At 42.6% G+C, this 26805-nt stretch overlaps 2 protein-coding genes and 1 long non-coding RNA gene across 4 annotated transcripts in view; 2 read left to right on the plus strand and 1 right to left on the minus strand.

Moving 5' to 3' along the window:
• Positions 1-26805, plus strand: part of LOC134731186 (uncharacterized) — a 75027-nt gene that overhangs the window by 13023 nt on the left and 35199 nt on the right. Inside the window, exon 2 of one of the 2 annotated variants that reach the window (XR_010113321.1) lies at positions 22434-23337. This is a non-coding gene — a long non-coding RNA (uncharacterized LOC134731186). The remainder of the gene's footprint in view (positions 1-22433; positions 23338-26805) is intronic. The other variant, XR_010113320.1, reaches the window with a different exon arrangement.
• LOC129393314 (RNA polymerase II subunit A C-terminal domain phosphatase SSU72 like protein 2-like) lies at positions 16088-16753 on the plus strand. Its single transcript, XM_055093868.2, has one exon. It carries the CDS (start codon positions 16088-16090, stop codon positions 16670-16672), a length of 585 nt encoding a protein of 194 aa, XP_054949843.2. The 3' UTR covers positions 16673-16753.
• Positions 24975-25556, minus strand: LOC129393315 (RNA polymerase II subunit A C-terminal domain phosphatase SSU72 like protein 2-like). Its single transcript, XM_055093869.2, has one exon. The coding sequence runs from the start codon at positions 25554-25556 to the stop codon at positions 24975-24977; it is 582 nt and encodes a 193-aa protein (XP_054949844.1).

The raw sequence follows: 26805 nt of genomic DNA on the forward strand, positions 1-26805 counted from the left end.
AGCCCAGGGCTATCTCACTTATATCTGAGCACTACAAAGAAACTGTTCTGGTAAACAAAACCCCTAATTCTTCACATGCTGGAACTCTCTACTGAATTCAAGTTTTGATCAATCTCTACTTCTTGAAGAAAATTTTTTTTGTATCCTTTGCTTCAGTGAAACCAACATTTGAGTTCTCTTGTTTATGGGAGAGTCCCTCTTCATTACTTACCCTAAATTTAGAGTCTACTAGGCAAATATTCTGACTTTTAATTCTCTTTCTACATGTTCTCCTGCTGACTCAAATCTGATTTTGAAATGAGGTGGGTTATAAACATATAAGGAGTAGATACAAGCTTTTTCTCCCACTCATCTGATGGCTTCATCGTGCACCTGTAGGTACCGATGCCACTGAAATCTAAACTTCTATACAAGGCTTCTTCTCCAAGCCTCAGAGTTGAATATATAAACAGCATTAGGAAACTTTGCTTTTGTGTATCTCAAGTTGAATTTGGCAAAAGTAGAACTTCCTACTTTGCCTCAATTATCTATTTGGGTTAGTTGCAAGACTTAAGGTGCAATCACCCTATTTAGAAACCAGGGAATCATCATGGACCTGGACCTTCCTTCATCCAATTAATCGTGAAGTTTTAACAAGAGTATTTCCTAAATGTTTCTGAGACCTATTCTCTTTTCCATCACTAGGTTATGGTAGACTCTAACTTCTAGTTCAAGTCCAAGGAACCCCTCTCATCACTCCATTTGCAGAGGAAAAACAATTCAAATATGAGCTGTCCAAGGATGCACAGCAATCGGCTTGTAGTTATAGGGGTAGGGCTTATTGAAAAAGGCTAAGCAAAAATATACTGGGAATAAATGCTGTTTTTTTTTTCTTTTGTCCACTTTTCTATGGGGTAATCATTTCTTTCTTTTTAGAATGGTAAGCTCTAGAGGATAAATATTTGGATGAAGGCCATAGGAAAAGGGGCCACAGAGACCTGTTTAATAGAGACTTCATGTGTGAGATACAAATGAGCCCTCCCAGCTCACAGTTGGTAGCTCAGTTCATGACATTACCTAGAGTTTGCACCAACATTCAGCTAGTATTAAAAACTTTGCTCAGAACTATTGCAAGGACAGAAAACCAAACACCACATGTTCTCACACATAGGTGGGAATTGAACAATGAGAACACTTGGACACAGGGTGGGGAACATCACACACCGGGGCCTGTCTTGGGGTGGGGGGATGGGGGAGGGATAGCATTAGGAGAAATACCTAATGTAAATGATGAGTTAATGGGTGCAGCAAACAAATACAGCACAGGTATACATATGTAACAAACCTGTACGTTGTGCGCATGTGCCCTAGAACTTAATGTATGATAAAAAGATAATTCTGCTCAGGAGGAACATCTCTGTGTATCTTCCTGCTGAGCCTGTGGTGGTAATAGGTAACAGGCAGCTACTTGAGCTCCTGGAGTTCTTAGATGTGGGCATCTCTTTTTCAGAAGATGCAACCAATATTTTCTAACAGGACCTGGATAATCATTTTATTTTAAAATCCCTCATAGTTCCAATGTTTAGATCACCTGTGGTTCTGTCTCTATTTTTTTCCACATTTTTTTTTTTAGTTATTTGGTAGTTTCTTGGCATGCTTGGTGTGTGAGTGTGAATGGATAGTGATTTTATATGAAAAAATTAGAGACTCTGTTCTCTGAAACTGTTACGTTTCTCTAGAAAGAATTCAGGCACATAAGGGTACTGGCAAATCTTGATCCATCTAAGAGGACGCTTAACTTTTGCTAGTGGTAGCGTTGATCTTTTTCTGGGTTGTCCTTACTCCTAGAGTACAGCCCTTCTAGTGTTTCAAAGCTTCCTAGTGTTTCAGTGTTTATTTACAAGGGTTGCTCTACCTCCTCAGGCCCTGACCTCCAGCCTCTGACTCCCCAGCACCATCAGACTGCTAGTCTTTGCATAACTGTTTAGCTTCACAGCTGCTGCTTTCAATTCAGGTGCTGAGAATCTTGCCCTGAACATGCACAGCTTAGGAATTGGCAAACTCCTCAAGGGGAATCGGCACGCTGAATTTTGGCCCAATTTTCTCTAAGGCTGCCTCTTCTATCTCAGGTCTCAGACTCCATGGTATCCCTGAACTGCAACTTCTTTATTCCTAGCCTGCTGAGTTTCACTCGCGTCCGTGTGAAGACACCACCAAACAGGCTTTGTGTGAGCAACAAGGCTGTTGATTTCACCTGGGTGCAGGCGGGCTGAGTCCGAAAGAGAGTCAGCGAAGGGAGATAGGGGTGGGGCCGTTTTGTAAGATTTGGGTAGGTAAAGGAAAAAGGGGGGTTGTTCTCTGGTGGGCAGGAGTGGGGGGTCACAAGGTGCTCAGTGGGGGAGTTTTTGAGCTGGGATGAAGCAGGAGAAGGAATTTCACAAAGTAATGTCATCAGTTAAGGTAAGGACCAGCCATTTTCACTTCTTTTATGGTAGAATGTCATCAGTTAAGGCAGGAACAGGCCATTTAAATATCACTTCTTTTGTGATTCTTCAGTTGCTTCAGGCCATCTGGATGTATACATGCAGGTCACAGGGGATATGATGGCTAAGCTTGGGTTCAGAGGCCTGACATTCCTGTCTTCTTATATTAATAAGAAAAATAAAACATAATAATGTTGAAGTGTTTGGGCAGTGAAAATTTTGGGGGGTGATATGGAGAGATAATGGGCAATGTTTCTCAGGGCTGCTTTGATTAGGGGCAGCGTGGGAACCTCAAGTGGGAGAGATTAAGCTGAAGGAAGATTTTGTGGTAAGGGGTGATATTGTGGGGTTGTTAGAAGAAACATTTGTCGTATAGAATTAATGGTGATGGCCTGGATATGGTTTTGTATGAATTGAAAAAAGAGCAGAATAAGACAAGGAGAAAAACAGGTATTAAAGGACTAAGAATTGGGAGGACCCAGGACATTTAACTAGAGAGTGCCTAAGGAGGTTCAGCATAGCCCTGCCAGCAAAGATTATTTACTTTAGGAGGGAGTTAAGAGTGGCAGTTTGGGGATAGCACCATGAGATATCAGCTGTGATGGCTTGGAGAAACAGTGTAAACCGGCAGTGTAAGCAAGAGCCGGGCATTTATGAGTAGTTGAGAATGGTGAATAGGAGTATGACTAGACAGAAGATGGTAGGGATGACAAGCTTTTTTTTTTTTTTTTTTTGGGTTGGGGTCGCAGTCCAAGTTGGTCTGGTGTCTGGAATGAGGCTGGGGCCTAATAAAAAGGAGCGTCTATACAGGAGCTCAAATGGGCTGTATCTTGTAGCATTCCGAGGACAGGCCTGAATTCTGAGAAGGGCAAGTGGTAAAAGTATTGCCCATTCCTTTTTAAGTTGGTGACTGAGCTTGGTGAGGAGAGTTTTTAAAAGACCATTAGTTCACTGAATACTAAGAGCCTGAGAAACTGCTTGGGTGATTTGACTAACAAAGGCCAGTCGGTTGTCGGACTGTATAGAGATGGGAAGCCCAAACTGAGGAATTATGTCTGACAGAAGGGAAGAAATGACTGCGGTGGCCTTCTTAGACCCTGTGAGAAAGGCCTCTACCTATCCAGTGAAAGTGTCTACCTAGACCAAGAGGTATTTTAGTTTCCTGACTTGGGGCATGTTGAGTAAAGCCAATTTGCCAGTCCTGGGTGGGGGCAAATCCCCGAGCTTGATGTGTAGGGAAGGGAGGGGGCCTGAATGATCCCTGAGGAGTAGTAGAATAGCAGCTGGAACACTGAGAATTGATTCCCTTGAGGATAGATTTCCACGATGGAAAGGAAATGAGACGTTCTAAGAGGCGGGCTGGTGGCTTGTTCTATAGCATAGCCTCCCTTTGCTGGTGTGTGGCGATTAGGCCTGTTGGAACTGCCATCAATAAATCAAGCATGATCAGGGTGAGGAACAGGAAAGAAGGAAATATGGGGAAATGGGGTGAATGTCAGGTGGATCAGAGAGATACAGTCATGAGGGTCAGGTGTGGTATCGGGAATAATGCGGGAGGCCAGATTGAAGTCTGGGCCAGGAACAATGGTAATTGTGGGAGACTCAACAAAGAGTGAGTATAGCTGAAGGAGCCGGGAAGCAGAAAGTATATGCATCAGGTGTGAGGAAGAAAATAGGTTTTGAAAGGTATAAGAACGATAGAGAGTGAGTTGAGCATAGTTTGTGATTTTGAGGGCCTCTAAAATTATTAAAGCAGCGGCAGCCACTGCACGCAGACATGAGGGCTAGGCAAAACAGTAAGGTCAAGTTGTTTGGACAGAAAGGCTACAGGGTGTGGTCCTGGCTCTTGTGTAAGAATTCTGACCGCACTAACCATGCCTAGGAAGGAAAGGAGTTGTTGTTTTGTAGAAGGGATTGAGATTTGGGAGATTAGCTGGACATGATCAGCAGGGAGAGCACGTGTGTTTTTATGAGAATTATGCCGAGAGAGGTAACAGATGAGGATGAAATTTGGGCTTGACTGAAGTAATGGGAGCTGTCTGTGAAGGCTCGTGGCAGTACAGCCCAGGTAATTTGCTGAGCCTGATTGGTGTCAGGGTCAGTCTAAGTAATGAAGGGTGCAAAGGGATAGTAAAGAAAGCATGTTTGAGATCCAGACAGAATAATGGGTTGTGGAGGGAGGTATTGAGGATAGGAGAGTATATGGGTTTGGCACCACGGGGTGGATAGGCAAAACAATTTGGTTGATAAGGCACAGATGCTGAACTAACCTGTAAGACTTATGTGGTTCTAGGAGAGGTGAAATGGGGGAACTGTAAGGGGAGTTTATAGGCTTTAAAAGTCCATGCTGTAGCAGGTGAGTGATAACAGGCTTTAATCCTTTTAAAGCGTGCTGTGGGATAGGATATTGGTGTTGAGGGGGGTAAGAGTGATTAGGTTTTAATAGGATGGTAATGGTCATGTGATCAGTTGCCAGGGTGGGAGTAGAGATGTCTTATACTTGTGGGTTAAGGTAGGGGGATACGAGGGGAAGATGCAAAGGAGGCTTTGGGTTGGGAAGAAGGGCGGCAATGAGATGTAGCCCAGGAATAGACAGGGAAGCAGATAATTTAATTAAAATGTCTCGGCCTAATAAGGGAGCTGGGCAGGTGGGGATAATGAAAAAGGAGTGCTTAAAAGAGTATTGTCTAAGTTGGCACCAGAGTTGGGGAGTTTGAAGAGGTTTAGAGGCCTGGCCGTCAATACCTGCAACAGTTATGGAGGCAAGGGAGACAGGCTCTTGAAAAGAAGGTAATGTGGAGTGGGTAGCCTCCTTATTGATTAAGAAGGGGATGGACTTACCTTCCATTGTGAGAGTTACCCAGAGCATCTGTGATGGTCTTGTAGGCTTCCAAGGTGATCGGGCAATGTCAGTCTTCAGCTGCTAAGCCAAGAAGATCTGGGAAGGAGTCAGAGAGCCTTGGGCCAGAGTTCCAGGGGTTCTGGAAGTGGCTGCCAGGTGAGTTGAACAGTCTGATTTTCAGTGGGGTCTCACACAGATGGGACACGGCTTAGGAGGAATCCTGGGCTGTGGGCATTCCTCGGCCTAGTGGCCAGATTTCCAGCACTTGTAGCAAGCTCCTGGGGGAGGAGGTTCTGGAGGAACCCCTGGCAGCAGCAGTTCAGGCATTTGGAGTTCTTGTGTGCTGGAGATGTGGCTGGGGTTTCTGTCACAGTGGAGGCAAGGAATTGCAACTCAGAAATATGTTGCTACTTGGCTGCCTCTACTCTATCATTGTACACCTGGAAGGCGAGGTTAATTAGGTCCTGTTGTGGGGTTTGAGGGCCGGAATTTAACTTGTGAAGTTTTTTCCTAATGTTAGGAGTGGACTGGGTGATAAAATGCATATTAAGAATAAGGCGGCCTTCTGGCCCTTCTGGGTCTAGGGCAGTAAAGCGTCTAAGGGTTGCTGCTAAGCGGGCCATGAACTGGGCTGGGTTTTCATCTTTACCTTGGGTAGTTTCTTTAAGCTTGTCATAATTAACAGCTTTGTAAGCTGCCTTTTAAAGCCCTTCAATTAGGCGGGAAATCATGTAATCTCGCCTAGCTATACCTGGGGAATCTGCCTGATAGTTCCATTGGGGATCCTCTCGAGGAACTGCTCTAATGCCTTCCTGGAGGTGTGGCTCATGAAGCTGGTGGTTATCAGCATGAGATTGGGCTAGAGAAAGAACTCATTCTCGTTCACCTGGGGAGAGGATCAAAGTCAGGATGACATTTAAGTCACTCCAGGTTAAACTGTAGGACAGAGTAAGATATTGGAATTCCTGTATATATTTAGTGGGGTCTGAGGAGAAAGAGCCTAAATGCTGACTGATCTGAGAGAGGTCTGATAGAGAAAAAGGTACATGTACCCTGACTATGCCTTCAGCTCCAGCCACTTCTCTAAGAGGAAATTGTTGGGCAGGTGGGGAAGAGCTAATCACGGAACTAAACTGTAAGCTGGACTGGGTGTGAGGAGGGGAGGTGATAGAAGGATTATAGGGTGGAGGAGTGGAGGCTGAGGAAGAATGGGGACCTGGCTTGGCCTGGCGAGGAGCAGCCTGGGGAGGAGGGGAGAAGTCAGATGGGTCTGTAGAAAAGGAAGATTAGAGAGACTCAGCTATGCTTGGGATTGGGACTGAGAGGACAGGAGGGAGGGAAAGAAGGAGGATTTGGGATGAGTCACATTGGGAACAGAGACTAGGGAAGGAACAATGTGTAAAAGAATGCCTGGACGTCAGGCACCTCAGACCATTTGCCTATTTTACGGTAAGAATTATCTAGATCTTGTAGGATGAAAAAATCGAAAGTGCTGTTTTCTGGCTATTTGGAAACACTGTTGAGTTTGTATTGGGGTCAGGCGGCATGGTAGAATAAAATAAGTCATTTAGGTTTAGGTCAGGTGTGAGTTGAAGACGTTTTAAGTTCTTGAGAACACAGGCTAAGTGAGAAGAAGGAGGAATGGAGGGTGAAAGACTGCCCATAGTGAAGGAGGCAAGCCCAGAGAAAAGAGAGAGTAGAGACACGGAGAGAAGGGGTGGGGGGTGCTTGCCCCCAGGAAAGTGGAGAAGGGTTAGAGACACGGAGAGAAGGGGTTGAGGGGTTCTTGCCCCCCAGAAAAGTGGAGAGGGTGTAGAGACACGGAGAGAAGGGGTGGGGGCTTCTTGCCCTCCAGAAAAGCGGAGAAGGGGTAGAGACACGGAGAGAAGGGGTGGGGGGTTCTTGTCCCCCAGAAAAGTGGTACTTGCCACTAAGGGTGAAAGACCAAGGCAGGCGTCCCTGTGTGGTCAGACACCTCTGAAACGTGGATGAATAATCAGGTGTCCCTGTGTGATTAAACACCAAGGGAAGACTGTCTTCCCGAGTCCGTGACCGGCGCCGAAGTTTTGGGTCCACGGATAAAACTTGTCTCCTGTCTCTACGAGAAAAGTAAAGAAACTGAAATTACGAGAAGGGAGAGATTGAAGTGTGGTGCCAAGATTGAAAGGAGCAAGAGGCTGAGGGATAGTGAGAGAGGTTGGAGAAGAGAGTAAAAAGAGGCCACTTACCTGATTTAAAATTGGTGTGATGTTCCTTGGGCTAGTTGGTCTGAGGACTTGAGGTCGCAGGTGGATATTTCTCACAGAGCGAAGAGCAGGAAGACAGGGGATTGATCTGCCAATGGAGGTCCCCTGATCTTAGTCATGGCAGCAAAATTTCATTCACGTCCATGTGAAGAGACCACCAAACAGGCTTTGCGTGAGCAACAAGGCTGTTTATTTCACCTGGGTGCAGGCAGGCTGAGTCCAAAAAGAGTGTCAGCGAAGGGAGATGGGGTGGGTCCGTTTTATAAGATTTGGGTAGGTAAAGGAAAAAGGGGGTTGTTCTCTGGTGGGCAGGAGTGAGGGGTCACAAGGTGCTCAGTGGGGGAGTTTTTGAGCCAGGAGGAGCCAGGAGAAGGAATTTCACAAAGTAATGTCATCAGTTAAGGCAAGGACAGGCCATTTTCTTTTCTTTTGTGGTGGAATGTCATCAGTTAAGGCAGGAACAGGCCATTTAAATATCACTTCTTTTGTGATTCTTCAGTTGCTTCAGGCCATCTGGATGTATACCTGCAGGTCACAGGGGATATGATGGCTTAGCTTGGGCTCAGAGGCCTGACACTGAGAATGCTACAAGCTCCCACTACCTTTCAACTTGGTCTTTGTTGCACATGCCAGGACTTAGCAAATGCTGTGAGGGCAAAAGCAGAGGCAAATGTGGGGCTTGCATAGCTGCACTAGTGTACATTCTTTCCAGCAATCTTCTCTTCAAGTCCCACTTGGATTGTTTTTTTCTTTAACAACTTCGGTTGCTTTAAGTATTTTACCTAGCTTCTATGTTTACTATTGATTGGAAAGTTAGTACAAGCTCCTCCATTGTGCTCAGATATTGGATGTAGCTTCTGCTTATCCACAAGTGTCCCAAAGCCCCAAGGGACTGGTTTAGGATTTATCCTCTGTCACCTGGATGATCACACCAGACTTCTAACTGGTCTCTGCTTATAGGCTTACCCTTTCCAATCCATGCTAACTCAGGAAAATTATACATCTGTTGTATTTTTCCAAAATTTCTTGTAGTATACATTTCTCAGATAATAAAGTATGGCTTCTGGCTTCCCCTCTCTACATACAGTGCTGCAGACTTGGTTCAAAAATTAGGAACTGGCAAGCCATGTTTTGGGAGGCCCAAGTGGGAGGATTGCCTGAGGTTAGGAGCTCGAGACCTGCCTGGCCAACACAGTGTGACCCCATCTCTAGAAAAAAAAATGAGCTTGGCACGGTGGTGCACTCATGTAGTTCTAGCTACTTAGGAGGCTGAGGATCACTGGATTCCAGGAGTTCAAGGCTGCAGTGAGCTTTGATTGTGCCACTGGAGTCCAGCGTAGGTGACAGAGCAAGACCTTGTCTCTAAAAAACAAACAAAACACAATTAAGAACTGAATTCCTAAAGTATCCAGGTACTGTATGAGCAGTGAGCCAAGATGAATATGCACAGTTCTGGTCATTGAGTCTAGTATAATAAGGATGATAGAAATATGAAAGATAACCTCAAAGTTGTAATTTTTATGATGTAATCATGCCCCTGACACTACAGGAGCCTAGATAATGGCATGGGCCTAGTTAGTACAATCCCCTTGCTGGGCTAGAGTCAGTAATAAGCTGTAATAGGAAGTCATTGTCTGTCAATACTGATACAAGGAACATTTACCGAGCATTTACTATGTTCTAGGAACTGTTCTCGCTGATTTGGAAGGGCAGATAAAGAAGTCTACCATTTGCCCTAAAGGGGTTTGCAGTCCTTAGGAGACAACCCTGCCAAACAGTAACATACCAGGTTGTTTGAAACACATCAACAACAAAACAACAACACCAAACAAAACAGAAACAGGAGCAACTTTTTAAAGAGTTGAGAAGAATAGCACAAATACATAAAATGAAAAAGAAGAACAATCTTCAAAATAGAAAATAAATTTTATGATAAATTAGTATAAATAAGACTTCACAAAACAAGGTGTACAAATGGACCGTAAACACATGAGATGATGCTCAGCATCTTTAGTCATCAGGGAAATGCAAACTAAAATCCCAAAATTCCACTCAGAAACACTAAATGGCTAAAATAGAAAAGGTGAGAAAGAATGAATGTTGGTGAAGTTGAGGAACAATGGGGACGCTGATGCTGGGAATGTAAACTGATGAAACCACTTTGGAAAAAAATATTTGGCGATTCTTAGGAAGTTCAACATATATTTATCCTATAGCCCAGACATTTCAGTCTTAGGTACTCACCCAAGAGAAATTGGTTGCTTGAGGGCCTGAAGGGGAACTGGTAGGGGGTGCTTTATGAGTGTTGTGAGTTAGGCCCTGGGCTTGCGATCCGAGGAGGGAAGAGGAGAGAGGCTGATTTTGGTATCCTGAGATCCTTCATGGACCCAAGAAGCCAAAGTAAAATCCTGAAGTGGGTTGTAGGGGACCAGGAAACTCAAAGGCTTTCTTTAGGTGCATCTGAAGAGATCTGCTGCTTGCTTTGTTCTTTCCTACCAGACTTGGGCCAACAGAGACCACTTTGTCTTCTAGCATCTCTGGGACTGCTCCTGTTAGGGGAAGAAGGTATCTGAGTTACCTAAGGTGAATCCATACGGGTCTGCAGCAACCTCAGTTCTTATCTCTTCAGAGCAGCAAGAATTCGACTAAGAGGCATAAGGCAAAAAAAGACCGAGGCAAGTCTCAGAGCAGGAGTGGAAGCTTATTCAACAGCTTTAGAGCAGAAAGTAAAGTACACTTGGAAGAGACTCCAGTGGGTGACTTGAAGGACAAGTGCCCTGCTTAACCTTGATCCTGGGACTTTATATTCTGGCCCATTTTTGGCATATTGCACCCCTTTCCCATGATTCTTCCCTTAGGGTAGGCTGCCCACCTGCTAACACCCTCTTTATGCTTGGGAAGTGAGCATGCGCAGTGTGTTTAGGAAATTGTACTCATGTCCATCTGAGGCTTTCTTCCCTTTTCTGGTGGAATGCCTCCGGAAGGTCATACTCTGCCATTTTCTCTTAAGGCACATGCCTGGACTCACTTGCCCAAATCCTGAGATTTTATTGGAAGCTGATTAGCAGTCTCAAGTGTTTTTATCTGTTTGGGAAGTTGCCTCTCCCTGGTGCCCGAGTTCAATGAACACTTGAGTGTGGCAGCTATGGACCCTCAGGAGATTGTCTTTCCTCACTGGCTGCCAAGTTCTCATTTTTAGAGAGGCAGTGTGGTAACTTCCCAACCATCACTTGCTGGACGCCTGACATTCCTGGTGGGTTGGGGGTAGAGCCCACTCCTGCCTGGTTCATGTCTGTCTAACTCCCTGTAACACTCCCATTTGGAGTCCAGGAGCAACTTGAGCCTCAGTGATAAAGATTCTGTGTTAGCAGGCCCAGCAGTCAGCAATGATGAGTCAGAAGAAACTGAACACTTACCAGTGACATGCAGAGGGGAGGCAGAAGGATGAGAACTTGGACAAAAAGCACATTCTATGAAAAAAAATGTGAGGGGCCAACACTTTCTGAGGCCAAAACACGATTTCTCTTCTAAAGAATTTAGTGAGTGAATTGAGATCCAAATTTGATTTGACAAATACTTCAAAACAAAAAGAAGAAATATATGAAACCATGAGGAAAAAGAAGGGACGTGGCAGATAAATCAAGAATAACAAAATATAAATTACTAGAATTTCACAAGGAGTGAAAGGTATTCGTGGAAGTAAGACAATAATTAAAGAATAGTAGATAATTTCTTGAATGTAATAAAAGGCTCACTGTTTCAGGTTAAACCATGCTTTCTCAACGGGAGTGATAATGTCCCTAATGGGGCAGAATCTGGTTCTTGGGGAAGTAAACAGAAATCTCACTCCCTTTATGTACAGAGCACAGATGCCGTACATAAACAAATACACAATATATCTATGCTATTAAAATTGTATGGGGAAGCGATTAGGGAAAAATGTCTAAGAAGGCTCCTTAAGTGGGGGTTGATTAAAACAATGGAGAAATACTGGACTTGAGTGATGAGGAAAAAGAAACACTGAGGCATCTGTCAGTACAAATGTTGTACTCTAAAGAGAAAGAGAAAAATCTGACAAACAAACATACAGTTAAAAATAACACATTATCTACAGAAGAAGAATGATGCTGGAATTAGACTTTTTATCTCCAACGCTGGAATGGACAGTGGCATAGCAGTTAAGGACTACTGAGAGAAAGGACTACAGCCCCACAATCCTGTACCCAGCTGAGATGTGGCCCCTCTGTTAGGTTGAAGGAAAGATACACAGCAATTCAGACAGTTTATCTCCTGTGTCCCCCAACAGAGAAACCTATTTGAGAGACGACTTTCCAAACATTATCACTTATGTGAACCTGAACAACAATTGGTGGGAATGTGAAGAAAAGAAAGGAAATGGAGGCATGTACTGAGGCTGGGACTAAATATTTCAATAATTTCTTATGTGTATAACAGAAAAAGAAGTTTAGACTTCAGGTAAAGTTCAGTTGTAAATAAGGACTCAGAAATTGAAGGAACTATCTGTGAGATACATTTGACTAAGACTATTGAACTAAAATTAACAAAATATCCTGGCAAAACCTGGAAGTTAGGAATAGGGGATCAGTGAAAAGTGAAAACGAATTAAGAGCATTGCAAAACTCTTGTTTTCAAATAAGTACTAGAGAAATGTGTTCTGATCAGGAAGGCAGAGAAAGCGCAGGTAACCATTTAATGGGGAGGGTAATCCAAGTAAAATTTCAAGCTAAGTACAAAATGGAGTATATAACAACTTGATAAAACCAAGGGCAGAAATAACAATATAAAATAAAGAAGATGCGAGGAATGTACAGTAAAAAAGTCATTACCCCAAATGTGTATACACTAAATTCTAGCATGAAATAAATTTTGAAATGTGGGTGGTTGAAGGGATCACAGGAATAAGAAATAAAATCAGGATGAACATAATCCATGCCCAGAGATTTTGATTCATTTGGTCTGGGGTAGGTCCCAGGCATTGGCATCTTATAAAAATTTGGTAGAAAGGTCTTGAAATATGCAGCCACAGTTAACAATCACTGAACTGGAAAATCACTCTTAGCAGATTCCAGAACTGGAACTGTTATTGATGCCTGTGTCTCGAGGTGCCTAGAAGCCAGAATACCTTTGCCATGTTCTCCCTCAGAATCTTGAGATTTATTTATTTTTGTTCAGGTCCTGTATAACTTGTGATATCGCAAGAGCAGCGGAAACATTTTTCTCTGTCTCATCACGTTGTTTTTCTAATACACTTCTCCAGGTTTTGTCTTGGGTGTGTTCCCCTATACTGGACTTACGTAGTCAAGAAGTCTGGTGCTTTGAAAAGCAATTAGTGTTTAAATAAATTATGTCTACTTTTATGTCTCTGAGTCGGTACTCTACCATCAGCTCAACATCTAATCCAATTAACCACGTACTGTTTCCCTGGATTTTTTCGTTTGTCTCACTTTGTGCCTTCACTTGGAGGCAAAACATAATAAATGCCCTTGACATTTCCCCTGAGGACATAGGCAGTACCCGTAGTACTACCTCTTAGAAGTGTTTCAAGTAGAAATTCACTCATATGATACATTTAGTATTTCATACTGATCCTCCCAGTATTATCCTTTTATTTCTGTTGAAATTATATGCAACCACTTTGTGTATCAGTCTTCAAGGTTTGGTTTAACACTGTTTCTCAATTCTTTCAAAGCACACAAAACATCTTCCTTTTCAGTAACACTTATAGCTGGTCTCTGAGATTTTTCTTTTCTTCATTTGTTAGATTTCTTTAGGTCTCAGTCATTGAGTCTAATAAGACATTTCACAACATATTTAAGATCTGACTAGCTTTTCATTTATGTTGAATGTTTCCTCTCATTTGGTTTTTCAAGAAAATCCTGTTCATTCTCTATGCCCGAAGCAGTGCATTTAACAATTCTTCAGGTGCTTCTAATGTATAGTCAGGTTTCAAAAATCTCTAGGGAAGTTCTTCTAAAACTTTGCCTTTTGGAATTATTAGGAAGACTTTGAAAAACACAGATCTCTGGGCTTCACCACTAGAGTTTCTGATTCAGTCGGTTGAGGTCCAAATTTGCATTTTTTTTTTTAACAAGCTCCCAATTGATGCTAATGCTGAGCACACACTTTGAGAAAGTTGAAGGTGTTTACTGATTTAAAAAATACAGTAAGCACTCACTAACTGTGGTTAATAGGTTCTTCAAGACGATGACTTCAAGCGAAATGATGTATAATAAAATCAATTATATCATAGGTTAATTGATATGAACGAGTCACAAAAACATCACCAAATTTCTAAATAAAGATTCAACACACTTTGAATATTAAACCTTGAAATAAATGTGAGTTATGCATGCATTTAAGAAAGCTTAATAAAACCAAGTAAGATTATTTTTTACCCAATTTTCAGTGAATCAGTGAGTGAAAGTGGTCGTAGTTGTGGTAAGTTAAATCAAGGAATAAATGTTTGCAAAGAAAAAATTATAAGGAGCTCTTCCTACTACTACACAGTTAAAAACCAACAATGACAGACACGGCAGGCTGATCTATTTTGTACTCTGATCATTATTGTCTTGCATTTGTATGATTACCACATATTTTATGAATTTTTATTTTTCTGTAATTTGTATTCATTCATTCATTTTCCAATCCGCTGATTCCACTTTAGAGTGGCAGGTGGCTGGAGCCAATCTCGGCAGCTCAAGGTGTGAGGCAGGAACCAACGCTGGACAGGACCCCATCTGGGGTTCAGGGCACACCCTCACAGTAGGACCATAGAGATGTCAGTTCACCTGATGTGCACATCTTTGGGATGTAGGAAGAAACAAGAGTATCCAGAGACAACCCACACACACATAGGGAGAATATGCAAACTCCACAGAGACAGTGGCCCCGCCAGAAGTCAAATTTTTTTCTCATTACTGTTATAATAAAATGATGTTAGGTGAGGCTGGGCACAGTGGCTCATGCCTGCAATCCCAGGACTTTGGGAGGCTGAAGCGGGTGGATCACTTGAGCCCCTGGGCTTTTGAGACCAGCCTGGGTAACATGGTAAAATTCCATCCTCTACAAAAGATACCAAAGTTACTCAGGCATGGTGGTACACACCTGTAGTCCAAGCTACTCAGGAGGTCGAGATGAGAGGAATGATTGAGCCCAGGAGTTTGAGGTTGCAGTGAGCCATGACGGCACCACTGCATTACAACCGGGGTGACAGAGTGAGACCCTGTCTCAAAATGAAAAAAGAAATAAAAGGATGTTATTTGAGAACCTGCTGTATTTGCAATGTAAGAATCACCTGAAGAAGGACATAGAAAAATACAATATATTGCTTTATAGATAGATTTTGTCACTGCACCAGGGCCAAAAGTGATGTCCCTGATCTGATTTACATTGAAATAAATGTGAGCCATACATACATTTAAGAAAAATTTATAAAAACAAGCAAGGTTATTATTTACTCAATTTTTGGTGAATCAGTGAGTGACAGCAAACAGAGCTCACAAATAAATGAATCCCAACTGGGTGGGGCCCCCTTTGTGGAGAGTTGCAGCTTTAGGAATTTAATCATCTTGATGATTATTTCGATTAGTTAGGAGCCCATTATCATAATCTAATCAACGATAAGGTGATTGATTATAAAGTGACATGATTATCCTTATTGTTTGGAACCCCTTTCATAATTTTAAAATCTCTTCATTTTCTTAATAAATTTTACAAACTTTTAAGGAAAATAATTCTAAACATTGTATTTCAGTACCGAAAACTAAGACACAACTGTACTTGAAGGCATATTAAAGTAGGCAGAGGCTTGCAGCAATTGCTGCCTTCTCTGAAGAATCATTATGATTTCAGTAATATCAAATGCAGAAAATGTTGTGTTGAATAACTCTTAAAATACCATAAGCAGATATGTTGTTGAGAATGGGATCTTTTTTTGTATTGGTGAAAAATTTTGTGAACTTCTGGACAAAACTATATACAATGGTCCTGTGATTTATGCAATTGCATTTCTCGAACATTATGAAAATTAAAACAAGCAACAACACGTGTAATTTATAATTAAATAGGGTGCAGCCTTGGACATTGTCAACATGTTTATCATCCAATTTCATGTCTGAAGGTCAGTGGAGAGTCCTATGACATGCTTGCAGGTAGCTTAATTGTCTTGGCCGTTGTCAATAGCAGCCCCCATTCACTAGGAGAACCACCAGAGCAAACTACAGATTTTAAATGAATCCAGACTGGGTGGTGCCACCTTTGTGGAGAGTTAATGCTTTAGGTAATTTAATCATCTTGATTCTTCTTGTGATGAGTTAGGAGACGATTATCACAACCTAATCAATCCAGAAGTCATGAAGTCTCCACCCACTAATTAAGGTGACTCAATATAAACCTGCCTCCTGTGCCTCCACATTAGCTCATTTGGAAGACCTGGGTATAGGTGGTCGTCTCCTCGGCTCCGAGTCCCTGCAGCAGCTGAGGTGCCTGTGTCTCTCTGGTTCCCAGTGGCCACCATCATGCTCTCCTCCACACTCAGGGTGGCTGTGGTGTGCCTGAGCAATGTCAACAGGAGCATGGAGGCCCACAGCATCCTCAGGAGAAAAGGGCTAAGTGTCCGGTCTTTTGGAACTGAATCTCATGTGAGGCTACCAGGACCAAGACCCCATCGTCCTGTAGTTTATGATTTTGCAACAACATATAAGGAGATATACAATGACCTCCTCAGGAAAGATAGAGAATGCTACACCCGCAACGGAATCTTACACATCTTGGGAAGAAATGAGAGAATCAAGCCCGGTCCAGAAAGATTTCAGGACTGCACTGATTTCTTTGATGTCATCTTCACCTGTGAGGAGAGGGTCTATGACACAGTGGTGGAAGATCTGTGTTCCAGAGAACAGCAGACCTTTCAGCCTGTGCACGTGATCAACATGGACATCCAAGATACCCTGGAAGATGCCACGCTGGGAGCTTTCCTCATCTGTGAGATTTGCCAGTGCCTGCAGCAGTCAGACGACATGGAAGACAATCTGGAGGAGCTGCTGCTGCAAATGGAGGAGAAGGCAGGAAAAAGCTTTCTTCACACCGTCTGCTTCTACTGAAGATCTGGGCTGGCTTTGTCCCCTTCCTCAGTAAGAACTTCGGCATGGGACTTTAGTCCGGATTTATTGTGAGAAGCATCTGCAAAGACCTTCCACTGAGTACTGTTTGTATTACCTTTGTACACATCACCTGGAAAGAGACTATTACCAAGAAAATATTTTACGGGAAATGAGAAGGACTAACATTTTTAAAAGCACTGAAAAATGCTTGGCATTGTTCTAGGTGCATTACATGGCATAACTAATTTAAAGCTTATATCATTCTACAAGGAAGCTAGCCCACCATGACGCCATTTTCCAGAGGAGCAAACCGAGCTGATAACGGGCTGCTGGAAAAATGATTTGTTTGAGGGTATTCAGCAGATAAATAACATTGTATAGATAAGCACCTTTTAAATAAACTTCCTTTTCTCAATTTGAGTGGTTTTTTATTAATTTTTTAACTTTTTAAGTTAGTTGAGACCAATGGAGTGTGGTATGTTAACTTAAATGTTGTTCTTCTTTAATAAGAGTATAATATTACATGTTTGAACAGATAAATGTTTTTACATATAGATTATATCTTTTTTACTAATGCTCACTTTAATAGGTAAAATCCAAGTTGGATAATCAACTACATATTATTGTAAAATTTGGAATTATCTGCTCAAATCATAGGTCATCAAATTAAATGAAATAAAAAATGTAAATAAAAAGTATATTCTTATTTCTGTTGGGGGGATTCATTTCAAGCCAATAAGCGACATGCTTCTGTTTAAACCTTATGAATTACCCTGAAAAAATAAAACCCCAAGTTGGATAACAAACCACAGATTATCGTAAAATTTGGAATTATCTACTCAAATAATAGGTCACCAAAGAAAATCAAATAAAAAAATTTAAAAAAATCTATATTCTTACTTATGTTGGGGGATGGATTTCACACCACTAAGCCACATTTTTTTATTTAAGGCTTATAGATTACACTGAAATAAGCAATCTCTCATATTGAGAGATTCAAATTGTATTAAATTTAAAATGTTTTTTGATTTGAGCATTGAGAACATCAGGTGATAAACCTAATGATGTTTTCACGGAGAAACAAGTGAAACACTTTCCATAATCCTTGGTAGTGGCACTAAAACATGTTCACTAATAGGAGAAAAAATAGATCGGAAGTAGTTGTTCAGAGTTGAATTAATTTACATGTTATCTATTGAATTAGACTTATTATGGCAACCTGAAATAACAGCAGAGATTGGCTTTCAAAAGATAATGAGTTTATTTAAATGAAGGATTGTAAACTGGAATGCACCAGGTATAACAAGTTGTAGGTGCATCCTGAGAGTTTGGGGTAAGGGGAAACTTTTAAAGGCAAAAAGAAGTCCACAGAAACTACCTTAAACCAAAGTTCATTGGTAACAGAAGCTGACTGCAGGAGTTGGCGTTAGCTTCTTGGTGGAGACAGCCATTGCTAGGCATGTGTTCTTGCGAGAACATTTTATCTGGAATGCTGCAGTCTTGAATATAATGCAGTTACAGAAATATGTGTGAACATGCAGAATGAGCAAAGTGTGTAAGACCTGCCGGTGGTGTAAAGCATGTAGGATGTGCCATAATCTCTTGTGGGTTTTAGGGAGTCGTGATAGCTCTTATCTCAGATATACAGGCATGGGCTCCCCTCCTTCATGACCCTCCAGCTCCACTTCACCTGGATCTGACGATAGTGGACTTCATCTTGGCAGTAACAACTTTCACATTTTTGGTATCAGAAACTTCCAAAGTTTTAAGAAAATATTCTTTTTCCTCTTGCAGTGTAGGTAGCAGGAGGCAACTGGAAGTGGGGAAGCCAGCTGGTACAGTAGTTCCCAGAGGAGAGGTTGGGAGCTTGGGAGAGGGAAGTGTCTGTCAAAAGGCAGAAGAATGGACACATTGGAGAGGGATGTTAGAGCTGACATGAGAGACTTCTTGATGAGAAAAGGAGGACTTTGGAATCACTCTCAGATTTCTGACTTTAAGGGTGGCTGGGTCCAAATATATAAGTGAAAGTTTTGGAGAGATAGTTTCTGTCTATTCTGTCAATGTGGCTTAAGATAAGGCCATCAGCTGGCAGTGGGCAGTCAGGATCATGATTGGGGATGGGGTGAGGATATTTGGCATAGATAATTGTTTTAAAATATGGGAATACAAACCTGAGTGCAGGTTTTTGTGAGAGCTCTTCTGAAGATAAAAGTGAGACTGTCCCATAGATACTACTTTTTCCAGCCAATCCATTTGGAAAAACATGACAAGGTGGTTGAGTTTCTCTTTTCTCTGTGTTTGGACATGGACAATGCAAATGTGACAGAAGAGCAAGGTGCAGAAATGCTTCGGGAGTTTGAAAGGGTGTAATTATAGTGATAAACCATGAAAGCTGGTTTTGGACCAGAAAGGGTGAATAAGTAGGGATTGGGCTGGAATCCATGGGTTGTGGCACAATGCATGGTCAAACAGCCCTTAGAGTTTAAATAAAGAAGCAAAAGTGAATGGAAAGATGTGGTCTTATAGTTGGGGCATGACTGTTTCAGATTTTGATCTAGTGGTGAGTTTCTTGATGACTATGACCATGGGTATCTCTGGTGGGGTGTAGACAGGTGCAATTGGAGAAGAAGTGAGAGTGTTGAGGTGCTGGGTGGATAATCTGTGTGGATGCTGGAATTGCTAAGAACTGTGGCAGTAGTTGGGTGTGAGGAAGCATGAGAAGTGAGAGCTAATATTATCACTAAGAATCCAGGGTGTGGGAAGTATGGGGCATGATTATATGTTGCGCAGATATGGTAAGCAGACGTTCTAGGTTGTTGAACACCTCTAGTATTGGTTTATTGGGTAGAGGGAGGGGAGCTGTGATTGATAGTTGTAATGGTGACCTCGCGTATCTGACTATATACTATGTAGAGTGGGAAATAAAGATTTAGATTTGCTGTAATGAAAATACAATGATTTCTTGAAGTAGCCAGAGAAAGAGGCAAATGGGTGTTCACATGGTTATTGAAGATGAAAAATGACATTTGGATACAAATTTCAGGAAGATTTGAAGATGAATCTTAACTATAAAAGTGAGTTATGCCAGAAAGAAGGTTATTGTGATAAGGACCAGTGAAATGAACATTGCTTTAGGTGTGTCTGAGAAATTTCTATTTCTTGATTACATGATGTATGCCTTATAATAATTTCTTAAGCAACTCCTTTATTTTGTTTGGTTTTCTGTATTTGTGTATGTGTGTTTTTTCTTCCGTTTTAAAATTACCATAAGAAGACTAACAAAGCACTCAAAAAATGAGGGAAATACTTTGTTTCATAAAAATAACTTAACATTATAAATACGTTAATAGCTTTATTTGCAATTGTTTTATTTCCTCTCTTTTATTTCCTCTCCCTCCTCACTTTCCACGTCGAATCTTCTCCTTCTCCTTCTTTTTTTTTTTTTTTTTTTAGTATTTATTGATCATTTTTGGGTGTTTCTCAGAGAGGGGGATTTGGCAGGGTCATAGGACAATAGTGGAGGGAAGGTCAGCAGATAAACATGTGAACAAGGGTCTCTGGTTTTCCTAGGCAGAGGGCCCTGCCGCCTTCCGCAGTGTTTGTGTCCCTGGCTACTCGAGATTAGGGAGTGGTGATGACTCTGAAGGAGCATGCTGCCTTCAAGCATCTGTTTAACAAAGCACATCTTGCACCGCCCTTAATCCATTTAACCCTGAGTGGACACAGCACATGTTTCAGAGAGCACGGGGTTGGGGGTAAGGTTATAGATTAACATCATCCCAAGGCAGAATAATTTTTCTTAGTACAGAACAAAATGGAGTCTCCTATGTCTACTTCTTTCTACACAGACACTGCAACAATCTGATTTCTCTTTCTTTTCCCCACATTTCCCCCCTTTCTATTCGACAAAACCGCCATCGTCATCATGGCCCATTCCCAATGAGGTGTTGAGCACACCTCCCATACGTGTTGGTGGCCTGGCAGAGGGGCTCCTCACTTCCCAGACGGGGCAGCTGGGCAGGGGCGCCCCCCCACTTCCCGGACGGGGTGGCTGCCGGGCAGGGGCTGCCCCCACCTCCCTCCCAGGTGGGGCGGCTGCTGGGCGTAGGGGCTCCTTAGTTCTCAGAGGGGGTGGCGGGGCAGAGACACTCCTCACCTGCCAGACGGGGCGGCTGCTGGGCGGGGGCTGCCTCCTACCTCCCTCCCAGGCGTGGCGGCTGCTGGGTGGAGGGGCTCCTTACTTCTCAGCAGGGGCGGCGGGGCAGAGACACTCCTCACCTCCTAGATGGGGTGGCGGTCGGGCAGAGACACTCCTCAGTTTCCAGACGAGGTCAGGGCCGGGCAGAGGCGCTCCACATATCTCAGATGATGGGTGGCCGGGCAGAGACGATCCTCACTTCCAGGACCGGATGGCTGCTGGGAAGAGACGCTCCTCACTTCCCACACTGGGCGGCCGGGCAGAGACACTCCTCAGTTCCCAGATGGGGTTGCGGCCAGGCAGAGGCACTCTTCACATCTCAGATTGGGTGGCTGGGCAGAGGGGCTCCTCACATCCCAGACGATGGGGGGCCAGGCAGAGACGCTCCTCACTTCCCAGACGGGGTGGCGGCAGGGCAGAGGCTGCAATCTCGGCACTTTGGGAGGCCAAGGCAGGTGGCTGGGAGGTGGAGGTTGTAGCGAGTCGAGATCACGCCACTGCACTCCAGCCTGGGCAACATTGAGCACTGAGTGAGCGAGACTCCATCCGCAATCCCCCCACCTCGGGAGGCCAAGGCGGGGAGATCACTCGTGGTCAGGAGTTGGAGACCAGCCCGGCCAACACGGCGAAACCCCTTCTCCACCAAAAAACACAAAAACCAGTCAGGCGTGGCGGCGCGAGCCTGCAATCCCAGGCACTCGGCAGGCTGAGGCAGGAGAATCAGGCAGGGAGGTTGCAGTGAGCCGAGATGGCGGCAGTACAGTCCAGCCTCAGCTTGGCATCAGAGGGAGACCGTGGAGAGGGAGAGGGAGAGGGAGACCATGGAGAGGGAGAGGGAGAGGGCTGAGCCTCCTTCTTCTTCTTTTTTGAGACAGTCTCACTCTGTTGCCCAGGCTGGAGTGCAGTGGTGTGATCTTGGCTCACTCACTGCAACATCCGCCTCCCATGTTCAAGCAATTCTCCTGCCTCAGCCTCCCAAGTAGCTGGGAGTACAGGTGCACAGCACCACACTTGGTTAATTTTTGTATTTTGGATTACTGGTGTGAGCCACAGCTCCCGGCCCCATGTCCGATCTACCCCAAGGTGTGACCTGGATTGTGTAATCACCATGTGGCTTGTTTGTGGTTTTACACAAGTCTAATCCACGAAGCAGAGAATGTAATACTTCAAGCTCAGTCTGTTGGTTGAAGCGAGTCACAAGGCAATGTCCCTGGATAGAAGGGGATGGGTAATAGACTGCACATCATGATGGGGGAATGGCACGTGTGTTCAGCAGAGAGAATGGCTGGCAGCTCTTTTAACAGATGGGCAACCATACCTGATAAACTATCAGATTGACAAATGTTCAAAAGGTTGACACTATACACTGCTGGCAAGTTTGTGAGGGAAAAGGCATGTTTGCCCGTCGTAATGAAAAATGTTACAAGCTCTATGGAGGGCATCTTGAATATCTAATAAATCTAAAAACATGTTTACTCTGTCTTCCAAGTAGCCTTATAAGTAGCTAGGACTCAGGTGTGTGCCACCACACTTCGCTAATTTCTCTTTTTTATTTTCTTGTAGAGATAGGGCTTCACTGTGTTGCTCAGGCTGGTCTTGAACTCCTGGCCTCAAGGCGATTCTCCTGCCTCAGCCTCTCAAGGTGCTGGGATTATAGGCATGAGCCACTGTTTCTGGCCTATACGTCTCTTTGACCACAGTAATCCTACTTCTAAAAATTAACCATAAGGTCTATCAGCAGAATTATCCGACTGAAGAAGTGAGAAAAAAAGAACAAAAAAGAAAAGAAAGAGATCCTCAGGTACTGGAGGAACAATATCAAAAGGTCTAACAGATGTGTAGTTTGGGTCTCAAAATGAAATGAGAGAAAGAATGGGACTGATTTTTGTTTTTGAGGCAATAATTGTGAAATTATTCAAATTAGGTAAAAAGCTAAAATATTACAGATTGAAAAAGCTCACAGAACTTCATGGAGGCTTAAAAACAAAGCAAGTTGTATGTAGATGCCTCCCAATCAAACTGAAAATTAAGACAACGGGGAAAAATTTAAATGTAGCCGAAGGAGGCAGGACAGAAAACACTGGTACCTTAGTAGCATCAAGCACACTTGATTTTGATTACTCTCGTCGTCCTCCAGTAATACAAACATGATTATCTGGAGAAGTTGTTGATTCTGAGGCTGGAAATATATAAGATGAACCTGGGGCATCTCATAATGCCAGAGTGTTTCCTTTTCCATGAAAAATGAAGTAAAACCAAACAAACACCACGATGGGGCACATGAAAGGGCCCAGGAGGCAACTGAAAGTGCTTGCGATGGCCAAAACAGAAAGTTTGAGCAACAGAACAAAGCAGGATCGAATTGTAACCCCACATAGAAAAATAAATATCCAAGATTCCATACTGCTATGAAGAAATAATTGAATAAATTCATTAATGAGGGGGAGAATAGACACATCTGTGAGGAGTAAGTCCATATAATTTACATGGATAATCCACCCACAAGGAAGTAGGGCACAAGTCCCCACTCCTTAAATGTGGACTGCACATAGGGACTTTTTCTAAACAGTCCAGCATGGAAAATGGGAAAAAGGGTAAATTCACAGTGGAGAAGGCTGATGAAGTGGAGCTGGAAGGTCATCAAGGAGGGGAGCCCATGCTTGTGTATTTGAAATAAGAAATATCAGAAGGATTCTCTAAAACCCAAGAGAGACTATGGCACATCCTACATGCTTTACACCATCAGCAGGTCTTACACACTTTGCTCATTCTGCATGGCCACACATATTTCTATAACTGCATTATCTTCAAGACTGCAGCATTCCAGAGAAAATGTTCTCGCAAGAACACATGCCTAGCAATGGCTGTCTCCACCAAGAAGCTAATGCCGACTCCTGCAATGAGCTTCTGTGACCAATAAATTTATTTCAAAGCAGCTTCTGTGGACTTCTTTTTGCCTTTAAAAGTTTCCCCTTACCTCAACCTCTCAGGATACACCTGTGACTTGTTATACCCGGTATATTCCTGATTCCAGTCCTTCATTCAAATAAACTCATTTTGAGAGCTAATCTCTGCTGTTATTCTAGGTTGCCATAATAAGTCTAGTTCAATAGATAACGTCAATTAGTTTAACTATGAACAACTACTTCTGATCTATTTTTCTCCTATTAGTAAACATGGTTTAGTGCCACTACCAAGGATTATGAAAAAGTGTTTCAATTGTTTCTCCTTGAAAACATCATTAGGTTTATCACCTGATGTTCTCAATGTTCATGCCAATGAACATTTTAAACCTAATAAAATTTTCACTATGAAAGATCCCTTTTTTTTCAGTGTAATTCATAAGGTTTAAACAAAAGCATGTCGCTTAGTGGCTTGAAATGCATCCCCCAAACAGAAATAAGAATATACTTTTTATTTAAATTTTTTATTTCATTTAATTTGATGACCTATGATTTGAGCAGATAATTCCAAATTTTACAATAATATGTAGTTGATTATCCAACTTGGATTTTACCTATTAAAGTGAGCATTAGTAAAAAAGGTATAATCTATATGTAAAAACATTTACCTGTTCAAACATGTAATATTATACTCATTAAAGAAGAACAACATTTAAGTTAACATACCACACTCCATTGGTCTCAACTAACTTAAAAAATTAAAAAATTAATAAAAAACCACTCAAATTGAGAAAAGGAAGTTTATTTAAAAGGTGCTTATCTATACAATGTTATTTATCTGCTGAATACCCTCAAACAAATCATTTTTCCAGCAGTCCATTATCAGCTCGGTTTGCTCATCTGGAAAATGGCGTCATGGTGGGCTAGCTTCCTTGTAGAATGATATAAGCATTAAATTAGTAATCCCATGTAATGCACGTAACACAATGCCAAGCATTTTTCAGTGCTTTTAAAAATGTTAGTCCTTCTCATTTCCCATAAAATATTTTCTTGGTAATAGTCTCTTTCCAGGTGATGTGTACAAAAGTAACACAAACAGTACTCAGTGGAAGGTCTTTGCAGATGCTTCTCACAATAAATCCGGACTAAAGTCCCATGTCTAAGTTCTTACTGAGGAAGGGGACAAAGCCAGCCCAGATCTTCAGTAGAAGCAGACGGTGTGAAGAAAGCTTTTTCCTGCCTTCTCCATTTGCAACAGCAGCTCCTCTAGATTGTCTTCCATGTCATCTGACTGTTGCAGGCACTGGCAAATCTCACAGATGAGGAAAGCTCCCAGGGTGGCATCTTCCAGGGTATCTTGGATGTCCATGTTGATCACGTGCACAGGCTGAAAGGTCTGCTGTTCTCTGGAACACAGATCTTCCACCACTGTGTCATAGACCCTCTCCTCACAGGTGAAGATGACATCAAAGAAATCAGTGCAGTCCTGAAATCTTTCTGGACCGGGCTTGATTCTCTCATTTCTTCCCAAGATGTGTAAGATTCCGTTGCGGGTGTAGCATTCTCTATCTTTCCTGAGGAGGTCGTTGTACATCTCCTTATACGTTGTTGCAAAATCATAAACTACAGGACGATGGGGTCTTGGTCCTGGTAGCCTCACATGAGATTCAGTTCCAAAAGACCGGACACTTAGCCCTTTTCTCCTGAGGATGCTGTGGGCCTCCATGCTCCTGTTGACATTGCTCACGCACACCACAGCCACCCTGAGTGTGGAGGAGAGCATGTTGGCGGCCACTGGGAACCAGAGAGACACAGGCACCTCAGCTGCTGCAGGGACTCGGAGCCAAGGAGACGACCACCTATACCCAGGTCTTCCAAATGAGCTAATGGGGAGGCACAGGAGGCAGGTTTATATTGAGTCACCTTAATTAGTGGGTGGAGACTTCATGACTTCTGGATTGATTAGGTTGTGATAATCGTCTCCTAACTCATCACAAGAACAATCAAGATGATTAAATTACCTAAAGCATTAACTCTCCACAAAGGTGGCACCACCCAGTCTGGATACATTTAAAATCTGGAGTTTGCTCTGGTGGTTCTCCTAGTGAATGGGGGCTGCTATTGACAATGGCCAAGACAATTAAGCTACCTGCAAGCATGTCATAGGACTCTCCACTGACCTTCAGACATGAAATTGGATGATAAACATGTTGACAAAGTTCAAGGCTGCAGCCTATTTAATTATAAATTACAAGTGTTGTTGCTTGTTTTAATTTTCATAATGTTCGAGAATTACAATTGCATAAATCACAGGACCATTGTATATAGTTTTCTCCAGAAATTCACAAAATTTTTCACCAATACCAAAGAAATCCCATTCTCAACAACATATCTGCTTATGGTATTTTAAGAGTTATTCAACACAACATTTTCTGCATTTGATATTACTGAAATCATAATGATTCTTCAGGGACTGCAGGAATTGATGCAATCCTCTGCCTCCAAGTTCAGCTGTGTTTGAGCTTTTCTATACTTAAATGCAATGTTTAGAATTTTCTTTGTAGTTGTATAATTTTTCAAGAACATAAACCAGATTTTAAAATTATGAATGGGGTTTCAAAAAATAAGATAATCATGTCACTTTTAGATTGATTAGATTATGATGATGGACTGCTAAGTAATTAGAAGAACAATCAAAATGATTAAATTCCTAATTCAGTAACTCTCCACAAATGTGGCCCCACCCAGTCAGGATTGATTTATTGGTGAGCTGTGTTTGCTGTCGCTCACTGATTTACCAAATATTGGGTAAATAATAATTTTTTTTTTTTTGAGGATTCTCGCTCTGTCATGTAGCCTGGAGTGCAGTGGCACACTGTCGACTCACTGCAACCTCTACCTCGGAGGTTCAAGGGATTCTCCTGTCTCAGCCTCTCAAGTAGCTGAAGACTACAGGCACGCGGCACCACAGCCGGTTAATGTTTGTATTTTTAGTAGAGATGGGGTTTCACCATGTTGTTCAGGCTGGTTTT

Source organism: Pan paniscus, chromosome 9, assembly GCF_029289425.2.
Source record: "Pan paniscus chromosome 9, NHGRI_mPanPan1-v2.0_pri, whole genome shotgun sequence".
Taxonomy (NCBI): domain Eukaryota; kingdom Metazoa; phylum Chordata; class Mammalia; order Primates; family Hominidae; genus Pan; species Pan paniscus.